We start from the raw sequence: 22,827 nt of genomic DNA on the forward strand, positions 1-22,827 counted from the left end.
TCCCAAATGCAGTTGTGCCTGATTTCATCATCTGACTTTGAAAGGTTTACACACGGGACTCCATTGGTGGAAGGCTTGTTTTTGTCCTGTAAGATTGAGACCACTTGAATGCAGGGTAATGGCATTCTGTACCAAATTTTAAACTGTGCCACTTTTACCAATTTTGGTTTTAATTTGCAACAGTTTTTGAGGACTTTCATGACATTTCACACAAATAAACAAATAAAACGTGTGGCTACTGCTCATTATCACCTTGCACGTTCTAGAATGGGTGTGGCTAAAACTGATAACAACTTTAAGAATATTTTATATGTTTAACTCTTTGTCACCATTTGTCAACAATTTACTTTGACTTGAAACATCCATAGATTCACACTCTTTAAGACACTTTACTAAAATGTGTAGTTCTGAAAGGCACATCATCACAATTTATTGCAAGAAGTTTCAAGAACTGGTCAACTCTAGAGGACACTATAGAGTTTTTTTTTTTTTTTTAACCAAATTGGCACCAGGGGAGCAGTTGCCCTCCCTGCCCCCCACCTTGAGTCCACCAGCAGTGAGAAGTCTCTGTGAGGACCCCTATAACATTTACAGTGCCCTCCATAATTATTGGCACCCCTGGTTAAGATGTGTTCTTTAGCTTCTAATAAATTGAGTTTTGTTCAAAATAATATAGGACCACGATGGAAAAAAAGAGTAAAATACAACCTTTAACTCAAGTGAATTTATTCAGTAGGAAAAAAATCCCACATTAAGAAATAATTATTTAACATCAAATCATGTGTGCCACAATTATTAGCACCCCTGATGTTAATACTTTGTACAACCCCCTTTTGCCAACAAAACAGCACCTAATCTTCTCCTGTAATGTTTCACAAGATGGGAGAATACAGAAAGAGGGATCTTTGACCATTCCTCTTTGCACATTCTCTCTAAATCATCCAACGACCTGGGTCCTCTCCTCTGCACTCTCCTCTTCAGCTCACCCCACAGGTTTTCAATGGGGTTGAGGTCTGGGGACTGAGATGGCCATGGGAGGAGCTTGATTCTGTGTGCGGTGAACCATTTCTGTGTAGATTTGGCCACATGTTTAGGGTCATTATCTTGCTGAAAGACCCAGTGACGACCCATCTTCAGCTTTCGGGCAGAAGCCACCAGATTTTGTTTTAAAATGTCCTGGTATTTTAGAGCATTCATGATGCCATGCACCCTAACAAGGTTCCCAGGGCCTTTAGAAGAGAAACAGGCCCACAGCATCACTGATCCCCCGCCGTATTTCACAGTGGGCATGAGGTGCTTTTCTGCATACTCAGCTCTTGTGTTACGCCAGACCCACTTAGAGCATTTGTTGCCAAAAAGCTCTATCTTTGTTTCATCTGACCAAAGCACACGGTCCCAGTTGAAGTCCCAGTACCGCTTAGCAAACTCCAAACGTTTGCGTTTATGATTGTGAGTGAGAAATGGTTTCTTCTGTGCATGCCTCCCAAACAGCTTGTTGGCATGTAGATAGCGCCTGATGGTTGTTTTGGAGACTTTGTGACCCCAAGAAGCTACCATTTGTTGCAATTCTGTAACAGTGAGCTTTGGAGAACTTTTTATTTCTCTTATCATCCTCCTCACTGTGCGTGGTGGCAAAATAAACTTGCGTCCTCGTCCAGGCTTGTTTACCACTGTTCCAGTTGTTTTAAACTTCTTAATAATTCCTCTGACAGTAGATATGGACAGGTGTAGGCGAGTAGCGATTTTCTTGTAGCCATTGCCTGACTTGTGAAGGTCAACACACATCTGCCTCACTTGAATGGTATGTTCCTTTGTCTTTCCCATGTTGAAGATAAATGGCCTCTGTGTCACGTCATATTTATACCCCAGGGAAACAGGAAGTTGTCAATTACTAATTAAATGTTCCTACATACTCTGATCAACTTCGTAAACTACTGTAGAAGTGACAGAAATACTTTTATTAAATTTATTTCCTAAGAATTGTTAGGGGTGCCAATAATTGTGGAACAGGTGATTTTATGAAGAATAATTATTTCTTAGTCAGGGATTTTATTTCCCCCTTAAAATTTACTTGAGTTAAAGGTTGGACTTTACTTTTTTTTCCCATCGTGGTCCTATATTATTTTGAACAAAACTCAATTTATGAGAAGCTAAAGAACACATCTTAACCAGGGGTGCCAATAATTATTTTTTTACTGATGTTCGATCATAGGTGCAATCAAAATCATAGCCATTGCTTTGTTAAGGCAATTAAGCCCCGTAGCCATATTATTATAGCATTATTGACATTCAGTTTGCGGTATGAACGTCCGTGTTTGCTGACATGCTCGTCTGTCGGGGAACGCGGCTCTGTGGAAGACGGATGGCTGCGGCTGCACAGAGTGCAGTGCGGTGGGTCTTTTTGTGCTGTGCTGCCGAGTGTTGTTGGTGTGTTTTAAATGCAGAGAGTGTAATGAGAAAGTGTGTGTGTGTGTGTGTGTGTGTGTGTGTGTGTGTGAGGGGTGGAGGGACACCAGTAAAAATACGCCCCTGCCTAGTTTGATAAAGCCGCTTCATTACTTGGATATTGTGTGTGTGTGTGTGTGTGTGTAGAATCTGTATGCGCGGGAGGGCCTCCGGAGGCATGGGTTTTATTGGCGGGCCCTGCACTGTTAAGCCTCATCCATTAAACAAATCATGGAGTTATGTATTAGATTAGCCATACACCCGGCATCGTGAGGCTTTAGCGGACCCAGAGAAACCCGGCGTCGTAATCCTGCAGAATGAATTGCACAATAAACAGCCGAAGACGCCACTGGAAGGGGGTATTCGTAAAGATTTATGGTTTTAAAAAAGCAATGCGTTGCTGAATTGTGTGGGTGAGTTTACAAGAAAAGTAAAGAGATCCTAATTTTGCATCGATGGAGCTATTTTTTTTAACACTTCCCCATTCACTAGTGCTCGCTATGTTAGCCTATCCACCTTATTATTTTAGCTGATTTTACTTGATATACAGTATTGTGCAATTTTTTTGGCCACCTACGTTGTTTAAACTCAAATGATTTAAGTCTGTTTTACACAAAATTGGATATATTTCTAAACAATACTCAACTATTTTGAGTTAGTTGAACATTTGTGGCAGCTTCTTTTCCATTGGCTTCTGTCACAATCTATTTGCATACTGGGTGTGTCCAACAGTTTCTGACTAACACTCACCATCAGTGTGTAGTGATTCCCCCTGGGCTACCTTACAAATAAATCAACTTCCCCTTTAGTTGTAATAAATAACTTGATGTTTTAATTTATGCTAAATCAAGTTTTCATTTCCCATTACTTAAAAAAAATTGAGCAAACCGGCTGCCTTAAAAAAAGTTAAGTAAACTCAACTTATCCGGTCTTACAGAAATATAACAGAAATAAAAAAGTTAAATCAACTTCCCCTTTAGTAGTAATAACTTCTAAGATGTTCTAAGTTATGCTAACTTAAGTTTTCATTACTTGTTATTTAACTTTTTTAAGGCAACCGGTTTCCTCATTTTTTTTTTAAAGAAATTCAACTTATCCGGGCTTACAGTGTAAAGAAAAGCTTCTTATCTATGAAGTAAGTGTTTATTAGCTCAGTAAAACACATTGCAGCATTACAATAAATACAAACAGCAATTTTACCAAAAGCAAAACGCTTTTACAGCCCTGTTTCCTCAAAACATCTTCTAATCTCTCCTCCTTATCTGAGTTTAATAGAGTTATTTCTAGTTATTATCATATTAATCAACACCTGGTTTGGTATTCATTCATTTAGTCATTCAGAATTTAAGGTGTTTCTTAATTGACTTGTTTTTGATCATCATGCTTTATTATTTATTTATTTTTTCCTTTCTTTGTCTCATTTATTTAGTTGTTTCTCCTCTGTGTCTCTCTTTCTCTGTGTCTCATTCCCCTGTGTTTTACTCTTAATCTGTCTCAGTCTCTTTGTCTCTCTAAATTGACCTCCCAGTGTCTCATTTTTGTTGTCTCACTCTATCACTTTCCTTTGGTCTCTTTGTCTCAGTGTTTTGGTCTCCCAGTGTCTCATTTTTGTTGTCTCACTCTATCACTTTCCTTTGGTCTCTTTGTCTCAGTGTTTTGGTCTCCCAGTGTCTCATTCCTGTTGTTTCACGCTATTTTTCTCCTTCTTTCTCTTTATCTCTCTATTTTGGTCTCTCAGTGTCTCATTCTTGTTGTCTCACTCTATCACTTTCCTTTGGTCTCTTTGTCTCAGTGATTTGGTCTCCCAGTGTCTCATTCTTGTTGTCTCATGCTATTTTTCTTCTTCTGTCTCTTTGACTCTCTATTTTGGTCTCCCAGTGTCTCATTCTTGTTGTCTCACTCTATCACTTTCCTTTGGTCTCTTTGTCTCAGTGTTTTGGTCTTGTAGTGTCTCATTCTTGTTGTCTCATTCTATCATTTTCCTTTGGTCGCTTTGTTTCAGTGTTTTGGTCTCCCAGTGTCTCATTCTTGTTGTCTTAATACATTTAAGATGAGTTGGGTAGCCAGGAATGAGTTGAGTGGTAATCTTTCAACATCCTGACCTCATTAACTCTCTCACTCTTGCTGAATGCAATCAAATCCTCTTAGCAATGCTCCAAAATCTCCCTCCTAAACCCTTCCTTGGACAGTAGAGACAGTTACTCCAGCAAAAGTAGGATACATTGTTATTTGATACCATTGATTTGAGAAGAAATGAGGAATAAGCAGCTGTCCCAGTACGTCTGTCCATATAGAGTAGTCTAGAGGTTTCTAGAAGTTCAGAAGAAACAGCTTGATCTGTCCCCTGCTGTCTTTGCCTCTGTGATCCATGAGGTGATGTGGATGGCTCCCCCCTGTGGTGCCAGGTCAGTACTACAGGGGCACTGCTGAATGACAAACACCTGCCAGACTGCATTTTTCAGGGGTCACTCACACACAGACACACACTGTACACACACACACTGTACACAGACGCCTTTGTGAAGTTAGGAGAACACACTGAAGAAAAAAAAAAAAAAAACAGATCAGTGCTGCATTTACACTTTCAGTTTTCTCAGAAGAGCTGAGGAGAATGGGGAAATTAGGTCTTTCTGGAAATACAGCTCTGGATAAAATTAAGAGACCACTTCAGTTTCTGAATCAGTTTCTCAGATTTTGCTATTTATAGGTTTATGTATGTGTAAAATGAACATTGTTGTTTTATTCTATAAACTACAGACAACATTTCTCCCAAATTCCAAATAAATATATTGTCATTTAGAACATTTATTTGCAGAAAATGAAAAATAACTTAAATAACAGATTATTAGCTTATTAGCTTAAATAACAAAAAAGTTGTAGAGCTTTCAGACCTCAAATAATGCAAAGAAAAAACTTTTTAAAAGTTCATATTCATAAAGTTTTAAGAGTTCAAAAATCAATATTTGGTGGATTAACCCTGTTTTTTAATTACAGTTTTCACGCATCTTGGCCTGTTCTCCTCCACCAGTCTTACACACTGCTTTTGGATAACTACTTTATGCCACTCCTGGTGCAAAAGTTTAAGCAGTTCTAGCAGTTTTTGACTCCTGGTGTCTCATTCTTATTGTCTGACTCTGTCTCTTTCCTTCTGTTTATTGCTTTTCTTCTGTTTCTTTATCCCTATGTTTGGACTCCCGGTGTCTCATTCTGTCTCTTTGTCTCTTTTACTCTCTCTCTTTGTTATTTGTCTGTCTTTCTGTTTTATTTTCTGTCTCTTACATTTCTTCTGTCTCTGTCTACCTATGTGTCTCTATTTATTTTCTGTCTTTCTTAACGTCCAATTCTCTCTCATTTTGAGTTTACATATCTGTGTATCTCTCTATCTCCTTGTCCATCTCTCTCTCTCTCTCTCTCTCTCTCTCTCTCTCTCTCTGTAGAAGTGTGTAAGTGACTTCTGTGTGACAGAGCCAGACCAGATGTTTCAGCATATTGTAACTCCAGCAGGAAGCGCTCACCTCTTGTGGCAGGTGTGAAGGGGGCGTGTCATTGAGATGACTTTTGTGAGCGCTGAGTTCCAGCCTCACTGTAAATCACACAAGTGTTTTATTTATCACAGTGACTTCCCTCAGCTCTGAACTGACTCTAACACACACTGAACCGGTTCACACTTCTGACTCTGGAGTCTTAACTTTGCAGAACTGTTTATCTGTTTTCCTGTTTACCTGTCTTATACATCAATGACCTTCAGCAAAAAACTTTTAATTCGATCTCTGTCGTTCTTATTTCTATATTTGATGCATGCATTGAGCTTATTCTGCAGTGCTAAATTAAATACAATTCTACTTTAATTAATTATTATTGCATTACCTTATTTAATTTTTGTGATTATTTACTATAAATAAATCTTAATGTGAATAATAAATAATGTAAATAATAATGTAAATTTACTTTTATTTAGAATGAATAATATTTTAACAAATAATGTTGTGTATTAAATGTGTTATTACTGTTATTAATACTGTTATTACTATTATTACTATTATGTTGCATTATTTTATAATATATTATTTTATTTTAAATGATTTTACATTATTTGTGGTGCCGTTTTTATGATAATATAAACAGAGCGCGAGCTGATTATGAATTATTCCTAGGTGTTCATTATTTCTGTGTACACTGAGACAGGTGTCCTCGCGCTTGGACCTCGATCAACCAATCAGAACGTGACTGGAATTTGTAGCGGGTGGGGTTTAGACTTCACTGATCCAATCCCGCTCCGGTGGGGCGTGGCCAGTGCTGTATGTGGGCGTGACCTGTGATCGGTTGCGTCGCTGCGGAGTGGAGTGTGGAGAGTCTCATGGCATGAGCGCGCGAGACACATCGCTGAAGTGCTCTCGCGCTGCTGCCCAACTTTAGCCAGCCTGTTGTTGTTTGTGCCTCGTGCGCGCGCGATCGCTAGTTTGTTTATTTTGTTTGTTTGTGTCGGTGTGTTGGAGGAGGAGTGCGCGCGGGGAGAGCGCGTTACGTCCGCGTGCGTGCGTTTGTTTGTGTTCTTGTGTGCGCTCGCGCTCGGACCGAGGCGCAGGACTTCTTACTGCACTGGGACGCGCTGCGCTCTGGAGCTCCGGTGCGCGCGCCGTGCGCTCCGCTCCGCTCCGCTCGCGCCTTCAGAGGGATAACCGCCGCCGGGCTTGGACATGTGAGAGGCGCGCGAGCGTGTGCGTGAGTGAGCGTGCGTGTTTTTTGGACGCGAAGATGAAGCTGAAGAGTTCGGTGTGGGGCTTCTTCACCTGCCTGCTGCTCGCGCTCAGGGGCGGCCACTCGCAACAAGGTGAGGGATTGTGTGTGATTGTGCGCGCGCGAGAGCGAGCGAGCGCCTGTTGTGACAAAGCATCTGAGTGTTTGTGTGTGTGTGTGTGTGTGTGTGTTTCTGGGAGTGGGTATCTGTGTGTGTGTGTGTATTACTGACAGCCTGACATACACACACACACACACACATAGGCACAGATGCCCACCACCCAGAAACACACACTCTCTCTAAGATGCTTACTTTTCTCGATCTTGGCTACGTTTTTGCCACTGTGGCTTGAGTGCTGGTCACACACACACACACACACACACACACACACACACACACACACACACGAAATATAAGGTGGTCCTTCTGCCCTGCAAGTGTCACGAAAGTGCGTCCATATTTCATTGTGTACTGTGTAGGTTCTGGAATTGTGTGTGTGTGTGTGTGACTGTCTGACTCACACACACACTTCATGAAGTATAAGGTGGTAGTTCTGCCCTGTGTCATCAAAATGTGTATATGGTCTTGAACTTGTGTATTTGCTACAATGTGTGTGTGTGTGTGTGTGTGTGTGTGTGTGTGTGAGAGACAGTCTTACACATGCACACATTGACTCACACTACTTGAACTATAAGATGGTCATTTAGCGTCACCAAAGTGCATCCATGTGGTCCTGAACTTGAACTTCAGTGTATGTTCCTGAACACACGCACTTACACACACACACACACACACACACACACACTTATTGAACTATAAGGTGGTTGCTCTGCCCTGTAACTGTCACCAAAGTGCATCTGTATGGTCCTGAACTTGTCTATCTGTGTGTGTGTGTTCTCATGAACTTGAGAGCTTTAGAGATCCCAGATTCTGGTTCTGATGATCTCAGACTGGTGGTCTCCAGTTGGAGGATGAGTTCAGTCGCTGTGCTGCTTCTGCTGTTGTTGTTTCTTTTGCTGTTGTTGATTCTGAGCTTCATTAAGAAGTCCAGGTTCTGGTTAGATGATCCGGTGCTGCTTCAGTTCCTGACTCTATTTACTCACACTGTGCTTCACTGCACTGCTTCTGGAAGCACTTCTGAAAGCGTTCCGCTCAGTTTAGCCTCTCGAGGAACAGAGAAAGTGCTCTGCTTTGGGTTTTGAGACTTTTATATGCTTAATATATTTTATAACTGTTTATAGTAGTGTAGCGTAGTATCAATTTGTTGTTTATTATCATTATTTAATGCAGTTTCATTGTTATTATATTGATTTTTTTATTATTATAAATCTCTCTTTCTGTATATAAGACCATATAACTGAACTTTAAACAACTTGATTAATCTGGTTAGATCATTAATGTTCCTTTCCATAGGATAAAGGTACTTGTTAGAGCACTTATTTATAAAGATTATATCATTTTCATATTTAGAGTTGTGACTTATAGTTTTGTAATTGCAATTATTATATTTTGTTTGATCATATTTGTGTTTTAAATAATTATTCTTTTTTTAACATTCCTATTAACTATTAATCAACCCTTTTCGAGGTTAATACGCACGTATTAAAGCACAGATATATTCAATAGATTATTTATTTACATATTTATGTTTATATTATTTATTTATTTATTTATTTATTCATTAGTTGTTTTTTTGCACTTCAGAAGTTGATTACCTTTCTTTTTTTATATTTGTCATAATTATAGACACACCTGTTTTTTTAAAAAAAGAGCCCTTTCTGAGGATAAAATTGGTATTCCAGAGAAGCATGTAATGTATGTATAAGAATTTTTATATAGTGATTTAATTAATATTGTTATTTATTCTTGTTGAATGTCAGTACGTTTGTTATTTATAGTCATTTTTTTATTTGTCTGTCTGTCTTTCCTATGCTTGAATCTACACTACAAAGCAGCTCATCATAGCATAAATGAGTTCTCATTTCTAAATGAGGTTAAAATTGACATTGTGGAGCAGGAAGATATTTATTCATTTATTTATTTATTTATTTAAGCATCGTTGACTCGTTGATTTGTACTTAATGGTACTTCAGTGAATGTATTATGTAACATTATGATTTTTTTTTTACACTTGATTGCATTATATTTGATTATTTGTATGTTATAAATCTCCTTTTTTACATTTATGAGTAGACTCTATAATTAATTAATTTCTGCAGGTAATGCAGAAAAGTATTATTGTACTTTATAGTAGTAAAATAATTTATCATATGAACTTATGTGCTTTCTCACTGTCCTGTGAGTGAATCTGTAGTCTGTAGTATAAGAAAATGTGATTTATTGTGTCGTTCTTTTTTATTTGAGTTTCATAAGAGGTGGAAGAGTTTCTGCATTGTTTTTAAAAGCTCTCATAGTCTAAATCTCCACATGGTGGTGGTAAGAACCGGAGGTGATGTCTGAATCCTGCCTACAGTGAGAGAGAGAGAGGGGAGGGGGGTAGAGGTACAGGCAGTCAGCAGAGAGCGTAATGAAAGCAGGAGATCTGTTATTAAGTGTCCAACTCAGCATGCATAACTCTTAATATCACCTTTTTCTATGTTTCTTTAATGTTAGCAAATGTTACGCAGCTGCATGAGCCATTATTAGCATTATAGCTGTATTATTACAGTATTATTACAGTATTATTACCCTAATAAATGTAATAATAAGGTATGCAAACCACCTAAAACTCATACTTTATTAGTATTACATTACAAAAAGTAATATAAAGTAGTGTTAGTAATGTTAGTAATCTGAATTAAGCATTTTTGTATTGTTTCTTATAGAAACATTGTTTTGAATGGAGTCTGTTAGATGCATTGCTTCTCCTCTCTGCTGTTTTTGCATTAAAATTTGGATTAATAATTTAACACATTTTGTATCAGGACCTCAGGAACACAGAATATCTTATCTTCTGTTTTTTTAATGCTGTTTTAAGCTGTTTTATGCTGTTTTATTTTTTCTTTTTTGCTGTTGTTTGTGAAGTAGTTCCACTTGTTAATACTGTAGATAAATAAAAACACTGCCAGGGCTCTTTTGACTCATTTATATTTCTTTATATATTTTTACACTATATTATGTAAGTGTTTTAACACACTTTCCATCAGATCACAAGGGCACAGAACATATTCGCCTCTGATTTGTAGTTGGTGTATTGTGTTATTTTGTGCTGTTTTAACAAGTTTAGTTCGGAGATTAAATAAAGTCTTGAGTTCTTACAGCTTATTTATACTACTTTTTATGTACAGTATGAACATGAATATGACTATTTTAAATTATACAAATGTTGCTGCTGTGCTTCCTTTACGTTGGCATGGTTTCAATCTTGGCATGGAGATTAAGTAAATCTATCCACAAGAGGGCGGTTTAAAGACGTTTCTAACCACGACAAACATGGTGATGGCGCTGTCTTTTTGTATTACTTACTAGACTTCTTCTAGAAGTTTGTTAATTTCAGGTTGAATGTTGGTCATGACTAGGGGTGGGCGATAAGGCCCCAAAAATATATCACAATATTTCATGGTATTATCATGATAACGATACTCTTGGCGAAATTATTTCAAGAATACACTACTGCAGCAAAATGAAAATTACATTTTATTATTGCATATAATATGATATGGCACATCCCTCATATAACTCATATATATATATAAAAAATCAATAATTTTATCAGATTTGTAACAAAACTGTCTCTAGTAGATATATATAATGGGAAATGAGAACAGTGTGAATTTTCCTTTTGCTTAAAACAGCAAAAGAGTAGTAATTAGTGGTGACTAATATGGCTCAGTACGGCTCACCCCTAGTCATAATGAACTAGGGATGTAACAAATATTTGGCAACAAAACTTATTCAGCCAAAAATGACCTAAAAAAGGAACAGAAAGACTGAATAATTTATAGAAAATAATGAGCTAATATATTTTTGAAGTCATATTTTAGTTTTTTTCTTACGGAAAAGACACTATTTGTCTGAACTATGTACTTAAGTCTGTTAAGTAAAAAAAAAATATATATATATATATATATATATTCAATTAAACATTTGTGGCCACATCTACATTCAAACTGAGATCTTTGAGTTGAATCAAACACAGTTTAGTATGTTTTGCCATTGGCCGCTTCTTTTCCATTGGCTTCTGACAAAATCTTTTTGCATACTGGGTGTGTCCCCTATTTTCTGTAGTCTCTCCTCCCTGGGCTACCTTAGGTAACCTTAAGTAAACTTGTACAGTAGATCATATATTATGATTAACTCCTTGGCCTCTGTGTTGTAGGCTGTAAGAACAAGCATGGTTTTCTTGAATTAAATCAAAGAAAAGACTAAATTACAGACAAACGGCATGTTTAAGTTCATTTTTTTGACACTCTACTCGCCTAAATGGTGGTGGTGAGAACTGGATGAACTATTATTAGCATTACTACCATGTTATTACAGTATTTTCTACCGTAAAACATACAGTGTTAGCTCTGTTAACTCATACTTAATTAGTATTAGATCACACAAAGTAATAATAGAATAAAAAAGTAGTAGTAATATAAATTAAATGTAAATATAACTTCTTTACAAAATAGCTTTTTCTCAGCAAAAATGTATACACAAGGTACAAGCTGTACAGGGCTAGGATAGTAGCATTTTCTGAGCTAACGTATATATATTTTTTCTTTTTCATTTTCTCATAAGCATGGGCTGCTATGGTGTCATCTTTTTACACATATTGCCAACCCACACAGCAGACACATTCTAACAAAGCCAGTGCCGAAAGACGTTGGATAGCATGGTGGATTAGCAGCCTTGGTGTGCACCTGGTGTGGTTTGGTGGAGTGGATAACACCACCAACTGCCAGTGAGCTACAATGTGGGATATTGGGGTTCAATTCCAGGTCTGGGTGACTGAATGCTGTTCTACACACCAATAGGAGTCCTTGGGCAAGACTCCTAACACTACATTGGCCCTTCCTCTGTAATAGGAACAACCTTGTAGGTTAATATGGATGAGAGCATGAGCCAAAATGCCATAGATATTAACAAATGTAAAATATCCTGACACCGTTCTAGGATATATCAGTCTGTTTAGTGAGCTACCATGTGGGGGACTGGGGTTCAATTCCATGTCTGGGTGACTGAATTCTGTTCTACAGACCCATAGTCTTCCTTGGGCAAGACTCCTAACTAGTTTCATGGTATATCACAGCATTTTTATTACAATTTTTTTATTATCATTTTTGCATGACTGGGCTTTAATATAGATGTGTGAGTTACTATACTGTTAGGAGTACATATAATATAATATAAAACACTAAGGCTTTAAATTAAGGCTTTGTTTAGTATTGGGTTTACTTTGTCCCACAAAGTATATACACAATATATGACGAAATCAGACAAAATAATTAAGTCTAAAGAATGTAAACAATACACCTTAAAAATACTGTAGATATGCTAACAAATTTAACACAGCTCCCTTTACAAAATTAAATATTTTAATAAATCGTTCCATAAATGCTATAAACAAACCTAAAATACTCATTGTTTAAGAACTCAACATTTCTTTTTAACATAAATTTACTACGTAAATAATATGTTATTCCTGAAGCCATTAGAGGCAATACAGTATTAAAATCTACAGCTACAATTCCCTTCTTTCTCCAGTCAAAAAATATATTCAGATCATCCTTCAAGCTACAGTATTAATATATATTTAAGGGCTGTAGTTTTTGCTTTATTTTACTGGGATAAAAAAATAAACACTCATACAGTAGAAACAGCAGCAGGAGCTGTTCCGATTTCTCTGCAGGACGGAGCTACACCAGCGTTTGACTCTCTTTCTTTGAGGGTGATGTTCCACACGGCGCTCCGCAGCGCCCTCTAGCGGTATGGCAGTATGAGAGAAACGCACAGCGGTTCAAATTCACCCCGCGGTATACTGAATGAACCGGTATACTGCCCAGCACTACTCCTAACACTGTATTTAGACCATTCTAACCAATATTAGTGAGTTAAGAAAGCTATATATATATATACTGTATATATATTGTTGTGCTTCATTTGCTTGGAAATACATTTAGTTTGCTGGGTTAACTGTGCCACAAGTTACAGCAAAATTTTTAAAGGTTGTGATCCTGCGCTCTGCAGACAGCAGAGATGGAGCTGAGGTGATTACTGAGCTTGCGTCAGCGCGTTTGAAGCAGATAAAGCTTTGCTGAAGGTGATGGAGATGCTTCCTCAGCTCTGAAGCGACAATAGGCTTTGGGTTATGAATCACTGAGTCACTTCCCTTATCCACTGACTTTCCTCATTTATTTCCTCAGCTTTCTTTCACTCTCTCTCTCTCTCTCGCTCTCGCGCAGGTAGATCTTTGGCCGAGCCTGGGGCGATAATAGGCTGGATATATTGATGATGAGGGAGATGATGAAGGCTCAAAGGTCTGATCTGTAGCTCTTTTTTCTTCCCCTCTCTCACCCGCAGAGCAAAGCCACAGCTAATTGCCTGTGTGAGAGAGAGAGCCCAGGCAGCGCGGCTGTAATTTGGATTAGTAATCTATATCGGCTAAGCAGAAAAGATGATGTTATCTTTCCAGTCGGGCCGAGGAGAGCCGTGAATTTAAATCAGTCGCTCTCCGTGACATTTAGGAGCTCCGCTGGAAAAGCGGCGAACACAAATATCAGCGTGTTAATCGGCTTAAGCGCGGATTAAGTCTCGTCAGTGAGTAGAGAGAACGAGAGAGAGAGAGACGTCGGTGATGGAAATGAATCGTTCGGTGATTGAACTGTCTTTCAGTCTGATTTTTCTAAAAGTTCTGTTCAGCAGAACAATGATTTACCACAGTTCTGAGGCTGAAAGGCTGCGGTGACTGTGTGGGATTGGTTGAATTACCACACCGTCCACTGCTGTTCACAGTTTTTGTGAGTGGAAGTGTTTGGAAACACCGGCTCGGCTGTGGTCGACTTAATATAACCATGTGGTTCACTTAAAAAGGCCCTTTTCTTTCTTACTGTGACTTTGTATCTGAGTACAGACCTCTCTCTTAGCTTTCAAACAGGCTTTTGATGCATGAAGGCTCCACACTCTGACTTTAGAGTCCTAAAGAATCGCCACCTTAAGAGTCCTTCTAAAAAGTCTAGCTTTCTTTGGCTTGAATGTATGAAAATCTAGAGCTGCTTACTTGCTTAAGGTCAAGGGACAAGAACTGCTGTACCATGACTGTTCCATGACTGTCCCATGATTTTTGCCATGTCTCATGGAAGATACAGAACACTGACTTAGTCCCAGTGACTTAGGGACTGGGATATGAATGTGAGACGCTTGTCTGTTCACGCTTGGAAATTTTAGCCAGACTCCGCCGGTCATAAACATGACCAACTTTGCAGAGAGAAAGATCCAAAAGCAGCGTGTAAGACTAGTGGAAGAGAACATATCAAGATGCATGAAAACTGTCATTAAAAACAGGGTTATTGTACCAAATATTGATTTCTGAACTCTTAAAACTTATGAACTTATTTTACATTACATTACATTACATTTGGCAGACGCTTTTGTCCAAAGCGACTTACAATAGTCAAGTACAATGTAAAATAAGTTTAAAGGTAAAACATCTTTGGATAGGGATAAAATGAGGTCAAAGGGGAATAATAGGATAGAGGAGTGAAGGAGGGGAAGAAGGAAATGGGGTTAGAAGTAGTTAGTGTGTTAGAGGTTTTCTTTGCATTATTTGAGGTCTGAAAGCTCTGCATCTTTTTTTTGGTTATTTCAGACATTTGTCATTTTCTGCAAATTAGTGCTCTAAATGACATTTACCTATAAATAGAAAAATCAGAGAAATTGATTCAGAAACTGAAGTGGACTCTTATTTTTTTCCAGAGGTCAGAATTTGGTGGAATAACCCTGTTTTTTTATTCACAGTTTTGTGCATCTTGGCATCATGTTCTCCTCCACCAGTCTTACACACTGCTTTTGGATAACTTTATGCCTTTACTCCTGGTGCAAAAATTCAGGTATTCCAGCTTGGTTTAATGTTTGATGGCTTGTGATCATCCATCTTCCTCTTGATTATTTACCAGAGGTTTTCAATTAGGTAGAATCAAAGAAATTCAAACTTTTTTTTTCCAGAGCTGTATGTGTTGCAGTTCTGTAAAAAAATGCAGTGCAGTACATCCTTATTAATGTACATGCATGTGCATAATTTATAACTGTAATCTAACAGCTAAAAATAGAAATGGCAAGGAAACTGAATTGTGGATGTTTGACATAAAAAAAAAAGATTTCTCAAAGGTTCCTTAAAGGTTCTTGACCTACAGTACATATAAGGTTCTTGCTCAGTTCTCAAGGGAACCAAATCTGGTTCTTCAATGTCAGCTTTCTGAATGTAATTGTATGACACTGGAGTGTACAGGGTTATGAACTACACTGTGTGACACTGGGATCGTTTTTTTTTTTTTTTTTTTTTTTTTCGTACGCGCTCTCGTCCCGGGTTCACAGTCCATCCAAATGTTTACGCGGCTCGACCGCGCTCAGACGGCGGGTCTGTGAAGAAAAGGAAGCATCTCTGCTCCTCTGGCTCGCTCTCTCGCTCGTCTTTATTCCATCAAAAGCTGGAGGAGATGGTGTTACATGCGCCTGCCCACACAGCAATAAGCCATCGTCTCACAAAGCCCGCTTATTCATTTTTCTCCAGCGCGGCCCATGAAAGGCGGGCTGACCCCTGTGCCTGCGCCGCTCAATGGGAAGAAAAGCGCTCTTTGATTCGCGCTGGCCCGGCGCCGCTGCCAAGCGAAGGCGGGTTCCTGAGCACTGCCATGCTCTCTGCCCCGCTCCGAGTGGCTCACTCCAGCTGGAGCTCCTGCTCTCGCTCTATATCTCTCCCTCTCGCGCTCTCTCTCGCGCGCGCTCTGTCATTGATGCTCTCTTTCTCTCTCTTCTCCCTGTAGATCTTTCCTGATGTGCACTCTCTCTCTATTCTCTCTCTTATATGCTCTCTCCTCCTTTCCTCTCTCTGTCTCATGTTCTGTCTTTTTTTTCTCTTTTTTATTACTTACTCTTTTTTTCTCTTACACTCTCACACTGGTACCTTCTCTCCTCTCTCGCTCCCACTGTAGTCTCTGAGTCTCATGTTCTGTCTTTTTTTCTCTCTTCATCACTTACATTCTCACTCTGGCACATTGTCTCCTCTGTCTCTCCCTCTGTAGTCTTCTCTGATGCTTTCTTTCTTTCTTTTTTTCTTTCTTTCCCTCTCTCTCTGTCTTATGCTCTGTCTCTATCACTTACAGTCTTACACTGGTACACTTTCTTCTCTCTCACTCCCTCTCTAGTCGTTTCTGATGCTCCCTCTCTCTCTAATGCTCTCTCTCTCCTCTCTCGCTCCCTTTCTATTCATCTCTGATTCTCTCTCTCTCTCTCTCTCGTGCTCTTTCTCTTATGTCGCTCCCTCTCTAGTTGTTCCTGATGCTCTCCCTCTCTCTTCTGTTTCTGTCACTTACTCTGTTGCTCCTTTCTCTTTCTCTTATTACTTATAGTGTGACTCTGCTATACTCCTCTCTCTCTTTCTCTCTATCTGTTTCTATCTCTCTGTGTTCTCTGTCTCTTGCTGTCCCTGATGCTCTCTTTCTTGCCATCTCTGTTGCACTCTCTCTGTCATTTCTCAGACTCTTCATCCTCTAATTTTCTAGATATTCCTAAACCTTCTCTTCTCTTCTCTTCTCGAAACTCTTTCATTTCTCTCATAATCCAGACTAGTGCTTTAGTGATTAGCTATCTGTAATGATGATTATTGGAATTTGGGGATTGTTGGTCGTTGATTAAGTGTTTTATTTAGGAACTCTGCACTTTTGCCGTGGCCTTTCTGACAAATTACAATACAATACATGTACTGTAGGGGCCATAATGGCCTGGTTTGTGCTGTGAGATTTAGGTAGGCAAATAAAAGTACTATTTTTAGTAGATGTTTTACTATCTACTATCTGTCTGCCAATCCATCCATTCATCCATCCATTCCTCCACCCGCTAAAACTGTACATGCTGTAACTAATGACAGTCTTACTACTACTATCAGTCTGGAAGATGCTCTTTTCCAACTTCCAGTTGTCCACCGTGTGCCAGCACACGCTACAGTTTGATCAGTGAATTTTCCAGTGTAAAGATCCTGACTGCAGGGCCCGCCTCAGCCCTTTCATCACCCCTTGTTGCTTCCTTTTTCTTGTCCTTTTTTTCCCACCCATCTCTTTGCCCTGTGTGGTGATTTTAATTACATGGCTGTTCATCAGGAGCTGCTGGCTGTGACCGCGCTGCACTGATAGCGTACGCTAAGTATGAAATGTCTTAATGGGGCCTGAAATCCAGGGATGTCTGAGCTGCCCCACAGCTGCGGGTGCATGTAGACGTGGGCGTGAGAGAAGCCGGATATATTGTAACCCGTGTTGCGTCCCATGTATGTACGCTAGTCATGTGTACACGCCTCGTTTCTCACTCTCATTCTACACTGGTTCATTTTCCTGTTCTGAGGCTGTGAGCTTAGAGGATGTGAGCTGATAATGAATAGATAAGGTAAGCTCTCGGCTGAGGAGAAGATCACATATGTAATCCATACGTTCGAGGAGAAAATCAGATATTCCCGGCTCTCTGAGCCTCGCCTGAGGGAAGCGTGAAGGTCAGGAAAACAGGGGATGTGGCCCTGTGTATTCCGGGTTTATTGAGTAGAAGTGATTATTGAGGATCATTTCATGAAAGATCATGAAATGATCCTGAATTGTTTTTATATTCAGCATTAAGGCCAGGTCTATATTCTACTACAAAATAAAAGGAAATTAAGGGTGCATTTTTAATCCTCTCATCAATAGCTCTCATCAACTGAAAAAAAACTGATCTTGGGTCAGCATTGAGAACTTTGATGTCTGCAAGACAGGGCTTTTTATCGCTTACCGAAAGCCTGCTAAGAGCGAATTTGTACCAAAAGAACTAAGGTTAAGGTTGTTAACTGGTCCATTCAGGCTTATAAGAATTATGCTTTTCAGCGAATCATCCCACCTTTTCTCCAGACATGCTCAAGAACCAAGAACTGAAGAATCTAGTGTTCCCAGATCTACTTTTGTTGGTGAAAAAACAGTCAAATGGTTCACAAATAGGTTCACAAACCAGACCAGTGCAGGTTTCCACAATGGTGGGAAAGCACTAAAATAGTGCTTTTAAACCTACTTATTAGAACACAGAATTTTGGACTTTTCAGTTTGGTCCAAACCAAAATTTTAGTATAAAAATTTGCTGTGAACTGATGTCTGGATAAATGTACCAAAATTTGCTCCAAATTAATGAATCCTTAACCCCTTTTTTCTAGTGTAACCATTCCAATTGGAATCAAGTTACAAGAGGTAGGGGCGAAATCTTCCCCCTAAGAATTGGGGGAATTTTTCTAGCACCCAAAACAGATATAGCTATAGCAGTGTAGCGCTAAAGTTCAGCAACCTAGATGCAGCTGGTTAAGTAGTTAACTTAAGGACGTATTTTATTGTATGTCTTCAGAAAGGGGGAAGGTGGCGCATCAATTAATTATTATTTTCCATTCCTTAATTCCTCTATGATGGGGATCTGAAATTAGTTTTTATCAACTTTTATTAGTTTTTTTTTTCTGTTACATCTTAAATGCTACAGTCTCCGCCATCTGTTTCATCGTTTATGGTGGAACAGGAAAGTTAGCTAGCTACCTAGCTAGCTATCTAGCAACTGAGACGAGCTACTAGCTACTTTTTATGCTTGCTAAAAAGAAAATGGCCATCAAACATTGAAACTACACAATAAACTATAATAATATAATGGTTAGCATATTTTTTAAACAAAGGAACATACTTAATTTGTGTTTTTTATTTTTTTATTCACTTGTGCCCCATCATTCTAGTGATTCTCAGCCCTGTGGGTCAAGTTATTCTGATTCATGTGTCCAAACTTAAAAAGCCACTAAACCCAAAACTAAACTTTTTCCATTAATAGCTGAAATGTGTTCCTATGAATTAATGGAACATACAAGTCCTGTTCAAATTTTTATAAACATTTCCTAACCTTTAAAAACTCTTTTATTGTGCTACACAAACAAAAAATCACAATATGCAGATCAGTTAATCAATAATACTGCCCCCCAAATACTGATGTCCAACCATCTGCGTCTTACTGCTATCAGAGGCACACTGCTGCTACTGCAGCTCAGCCAGTCAGCTCTTCCTCTCGCCCCGCCTCTAAACCCATACATCACCCAGTGCTACCAGTGGAGTCCAAAAAAGTAAGGGGTTTAGTGCCCCTTTAAGCCACTTAATTTAAGTTTTACTTCACTTATTTATAGACTTATTTCCAGAAATGTTACTAAGAAAAAATGGCTAGATTTTGCCAATTTTCTTATTTTTTTTTGCATTGTACTTTTATCTAGCTAATGCTTCACTAGTTACCTTCCCTCCACACTACAGTTTCCCTACACGCTAATCTCTATCATTGTCAGAAATGAGAGTCAAATCATATTAAAGGTTAAAATGTCATTGAGCCGTGATTCAGGTTAACGCACCTCAAGCCGCTGACGTGAGGAGCTAAACTTCTCCAGCGCTGACGCTGGTTAACAGCGCTTTAGCTGTGTTTGCTGCGCTACGGCGGAGATAAACAGACATGTTTAGTAATAATGCAGCCCTCACTCTGACTGACAGGGGAAGACAGAGTGACAGGCGCACGGGCAACAAACAGCATTCGGTGCCAATCAACACCGAACACCCGTCAGCTATTGTTTCAGCTTCGGCTAGCGCTCCCACCTTCCGCGGGGAGGAGAAGAAGGAGAAGGAGAAGAAGCAGAAGAAGCAGAAGCACGGCGGCGCAATCATTCCGAGCACGCTGGCCTGTGACTCATCTTACAAAGTGCTATTCAGACGTACACGAGGCGCTCAGCCGTCCGTAAGTATGATGTCTGAGAGCTGCTTTTGTGCCTCGCTCACAAATTAGAGACAGCCTTTGTCAGGCTACAATTAAAAAAACAGCGCCGGAGCTTTCTCTGAGTGCCATGCTGAGGATTTGTCCTGCATGCAATAAAAAAAGAGAGAGAGAGGGGAAAAAAAAAGAGAGAGAGAGAGCGAAACATGTGATTGACAGCGTCACTTGTCTAATACAGAGTTTTATGACTCTTCTGGCTTCTGCCTCCGTCTCTCTCCGTCTGCTACATTCTTTCATTCCGCCACTTTCATCCCTCTCTTTGTGCGTGCCACAATAGAGGGGAATTACTATGACAATGCCCACAAGCCTAATCTTCACTAAGATGCGCTCATTACCACAATGTACGGAATTAAAAGTTGGTTAATTGCGTCTCCCTAATTTTCCGCTCTTCCCCTTCTTCTCCTTGTTCTCCTCTCTGAAGTCTCTGACAACTGACTGAGCTGTTTTACTCTCCGTTTTTTTTTTTGTTCCTTCTTCTTCTTCTTTTTTCTCCATTTTTTTGTTCTTTTTCCACTCTTTCTCTTCTTTGCTCCTGAATAATAGAGTTAACAAATAAAAGAATAATAACAGGCGAAGAAGAAGCGGGATATAAAAGCGGGGCCCCGCCTCCCCGCGAGTGTTTCATGTTGTGTGTGTGTGTGTGTTTTTTTTTTTTTTCCTCTTGTTGGGAGGGTGCTGAAAGAGCAATTTCTCAGTGTTTCTCGCCCTTTCTTTTCTGTAATCCTTTTTAAAATATTCATAGCTAATCTGCATTTGCATGTAATTACAGCAGAGCTTTGAGCAATATTGACTGCTCTGAGACGAGCCCGGAGACGAGCTCAGAGAACGCTGCTCCCGCTCGCCTGATAAGGCGTGTCGATGAATAAATATCTGGAGACCAGTCGAATACGGACCGTGCCCGAGTGGACAGTTCGAACAAGAGCCGCTGCTTTAATTAGTCAAGTGCGTGTTGTGTTTTATTTATTTATTTATTTTATTGTATTTTTTTTTACTTTCATTTAAACTCATGTTTCTTGCACTATACAGAACTATTAGGGTAATAAATCAACCAATTAGGGCATATTTGCATCTATAGTTTGTGGACCAGATCAGTTAACAAGTTCATAAACCTTGTTTTAGAATTGTTTACTCCTGCATTTGGTTTGGTTTATTTTCAAACAGAAAGAAAAGAAAAAAAAAAACACACTAAAATGCATCACAACCAGCCATGTGAAAACATTCTCTCTGCTGATTGGTCAGATCTTTCTGGGTTGGAACAAGAAAGTAAATACAAGAAGAAGGTCCTGTGTTGCGGAAATAATGCATAATTCGGTAGAGTTTAACTAGAAGAAATAGCAAAGTTGGCACTTGTTCATAGCTGAATCTACATCTGCATATCCTGATTAAATCATTTATTTCATTCAGTCTTATTCCCACAGGTCTGCCATTGAAAAATCTATATCTTCATATTGCAATACTCTTGCAAGCAGAATGTCTATTTTGTATTCGTTATTTGCTGTTTGCCTTTTACTGTATTTAGTTTATTAATTGTTTCTTTTAGGATTATATACATGCGCTTAGTATGCTGCACTTTCGTGATGATTTTTTTGTTGTTGTAACATTTAGTAACTACAAATTAGATACACTATTATTATTATTTTATTTGCAAGTCAGTCAATTGAAGTGATCTATGTTTTTTCTTTTCTTCAAATTGCATAAAATCGCCCAAAAAGAGGCAGAACAGTGCTGAACGAAACTTGATGCTGATATTTGCTATGATCTAGAATTTAGAGGCAGGACTGGCTGTCCAGAACAGTCAGACCTAGCTTATGTGTTTAACACAATTTGCTTAACACCATTGGCTGAGAGTCTAACCACTCCAACTGATGTTGAAACTTGATCTTAATTATTGAAGCTGTTGTTTGGTAGATGTGAACAACTCTAGCTTGTGTTATTTAAATGTTAACTACTCTAGTTGATGGTAGCAAGATGTTAACCATTCTAACAAGAGCTTGTTAAGTATGAAGTTTGGATTATGCAACACGAAATTACCTACTTTTGCCATTTTTTGGTTGTATTCCTTTGTATTTAGTGAGGTTTGTTTGTTATATATCTTGAAATTGCTATGTGACATGAGAGTAAAGAAGTGAACTGTAGACATTATCAACAAGATTTCTTGAGAGTTTGGGGATAAATTAGAGTATAATTGAGTATATCATTGCCTGCTGAATGAAGGTAGAGTTAAAATATTGTAGGATGTTGGGAAGTGAGAGAAAAAGAAATGGTAGGAAGGGATATAAAGAGAGGAAAGACTGATAGAATTGCAAAATAATAACTTCATCAACTGAGCAGCTTATTCAGTCCCTGATTAAGAATGGAAAGCAGTGTTGGGCGTGAAGATGGCTTGTTCCTTCCAGAGATGAAACTCTCTCTCACTCTCTCTCTCTCTCTCTCTCTCTCTCTCTCTCTCTCTCTCCTTCTTTCCATTCTCCCTTGGCCAGTAGTAACCTTGCAACAGGGCAGAAATAATACTGCCTACAAGACGACATTACAAAAAGAGAAAGCGAAAAAGAAAGAAAACGAGAAAAGGCGGTTGACCTTGGCCAGCTGGCCACAAGACATTTCTTGTATTTTGTCCTGAGGCAGAAGAAAGAAATTTAAATCATTCAACTAAT

General features: G+C 38.9%; 1 protein-coding gene across 1 annotated transcript in view; it reads left to right on the forward strand.

The window, feature by feature from the left end:
- Positions 1 to 6,862: 6,862 nt before the first annotated feature.
- LOC103033543 (receptor tyrosine-protein kinase erbB-4) overlaps positions 6,863 to 22,827 on the forward strand; it is a 555,493-nt gene continuing 539,528 nt past the window's right edge. The window contains exon 1 of the mRNA XM_022680070.2: positions 6,863 to 7,276. Coding sequence (XP_022535791.1) covers positions 7,201 to 7,276 — 76 coding nt within the window. The 5' untranslated portion in view covers positions 6,863 to 7,200. The remainder of the gene's footprint in view (positions 7,277 to 22,827) is intronic.

Source organism: Astyanax mexicanus, chromosome 11 (assembly GCF_023375975.1).
Source record: "Astyanax mexicanus isolate ESR-SI-001 chromosome 11, AstMex3_surface, whole genome shotgun sequence".
Lineage (NCBI taxonomy): Eukaryota > Metazoa > Chordata > Actinopteri > Characiformes > Acestrorhamphidae > Astyanax > Astyanax mexicanus.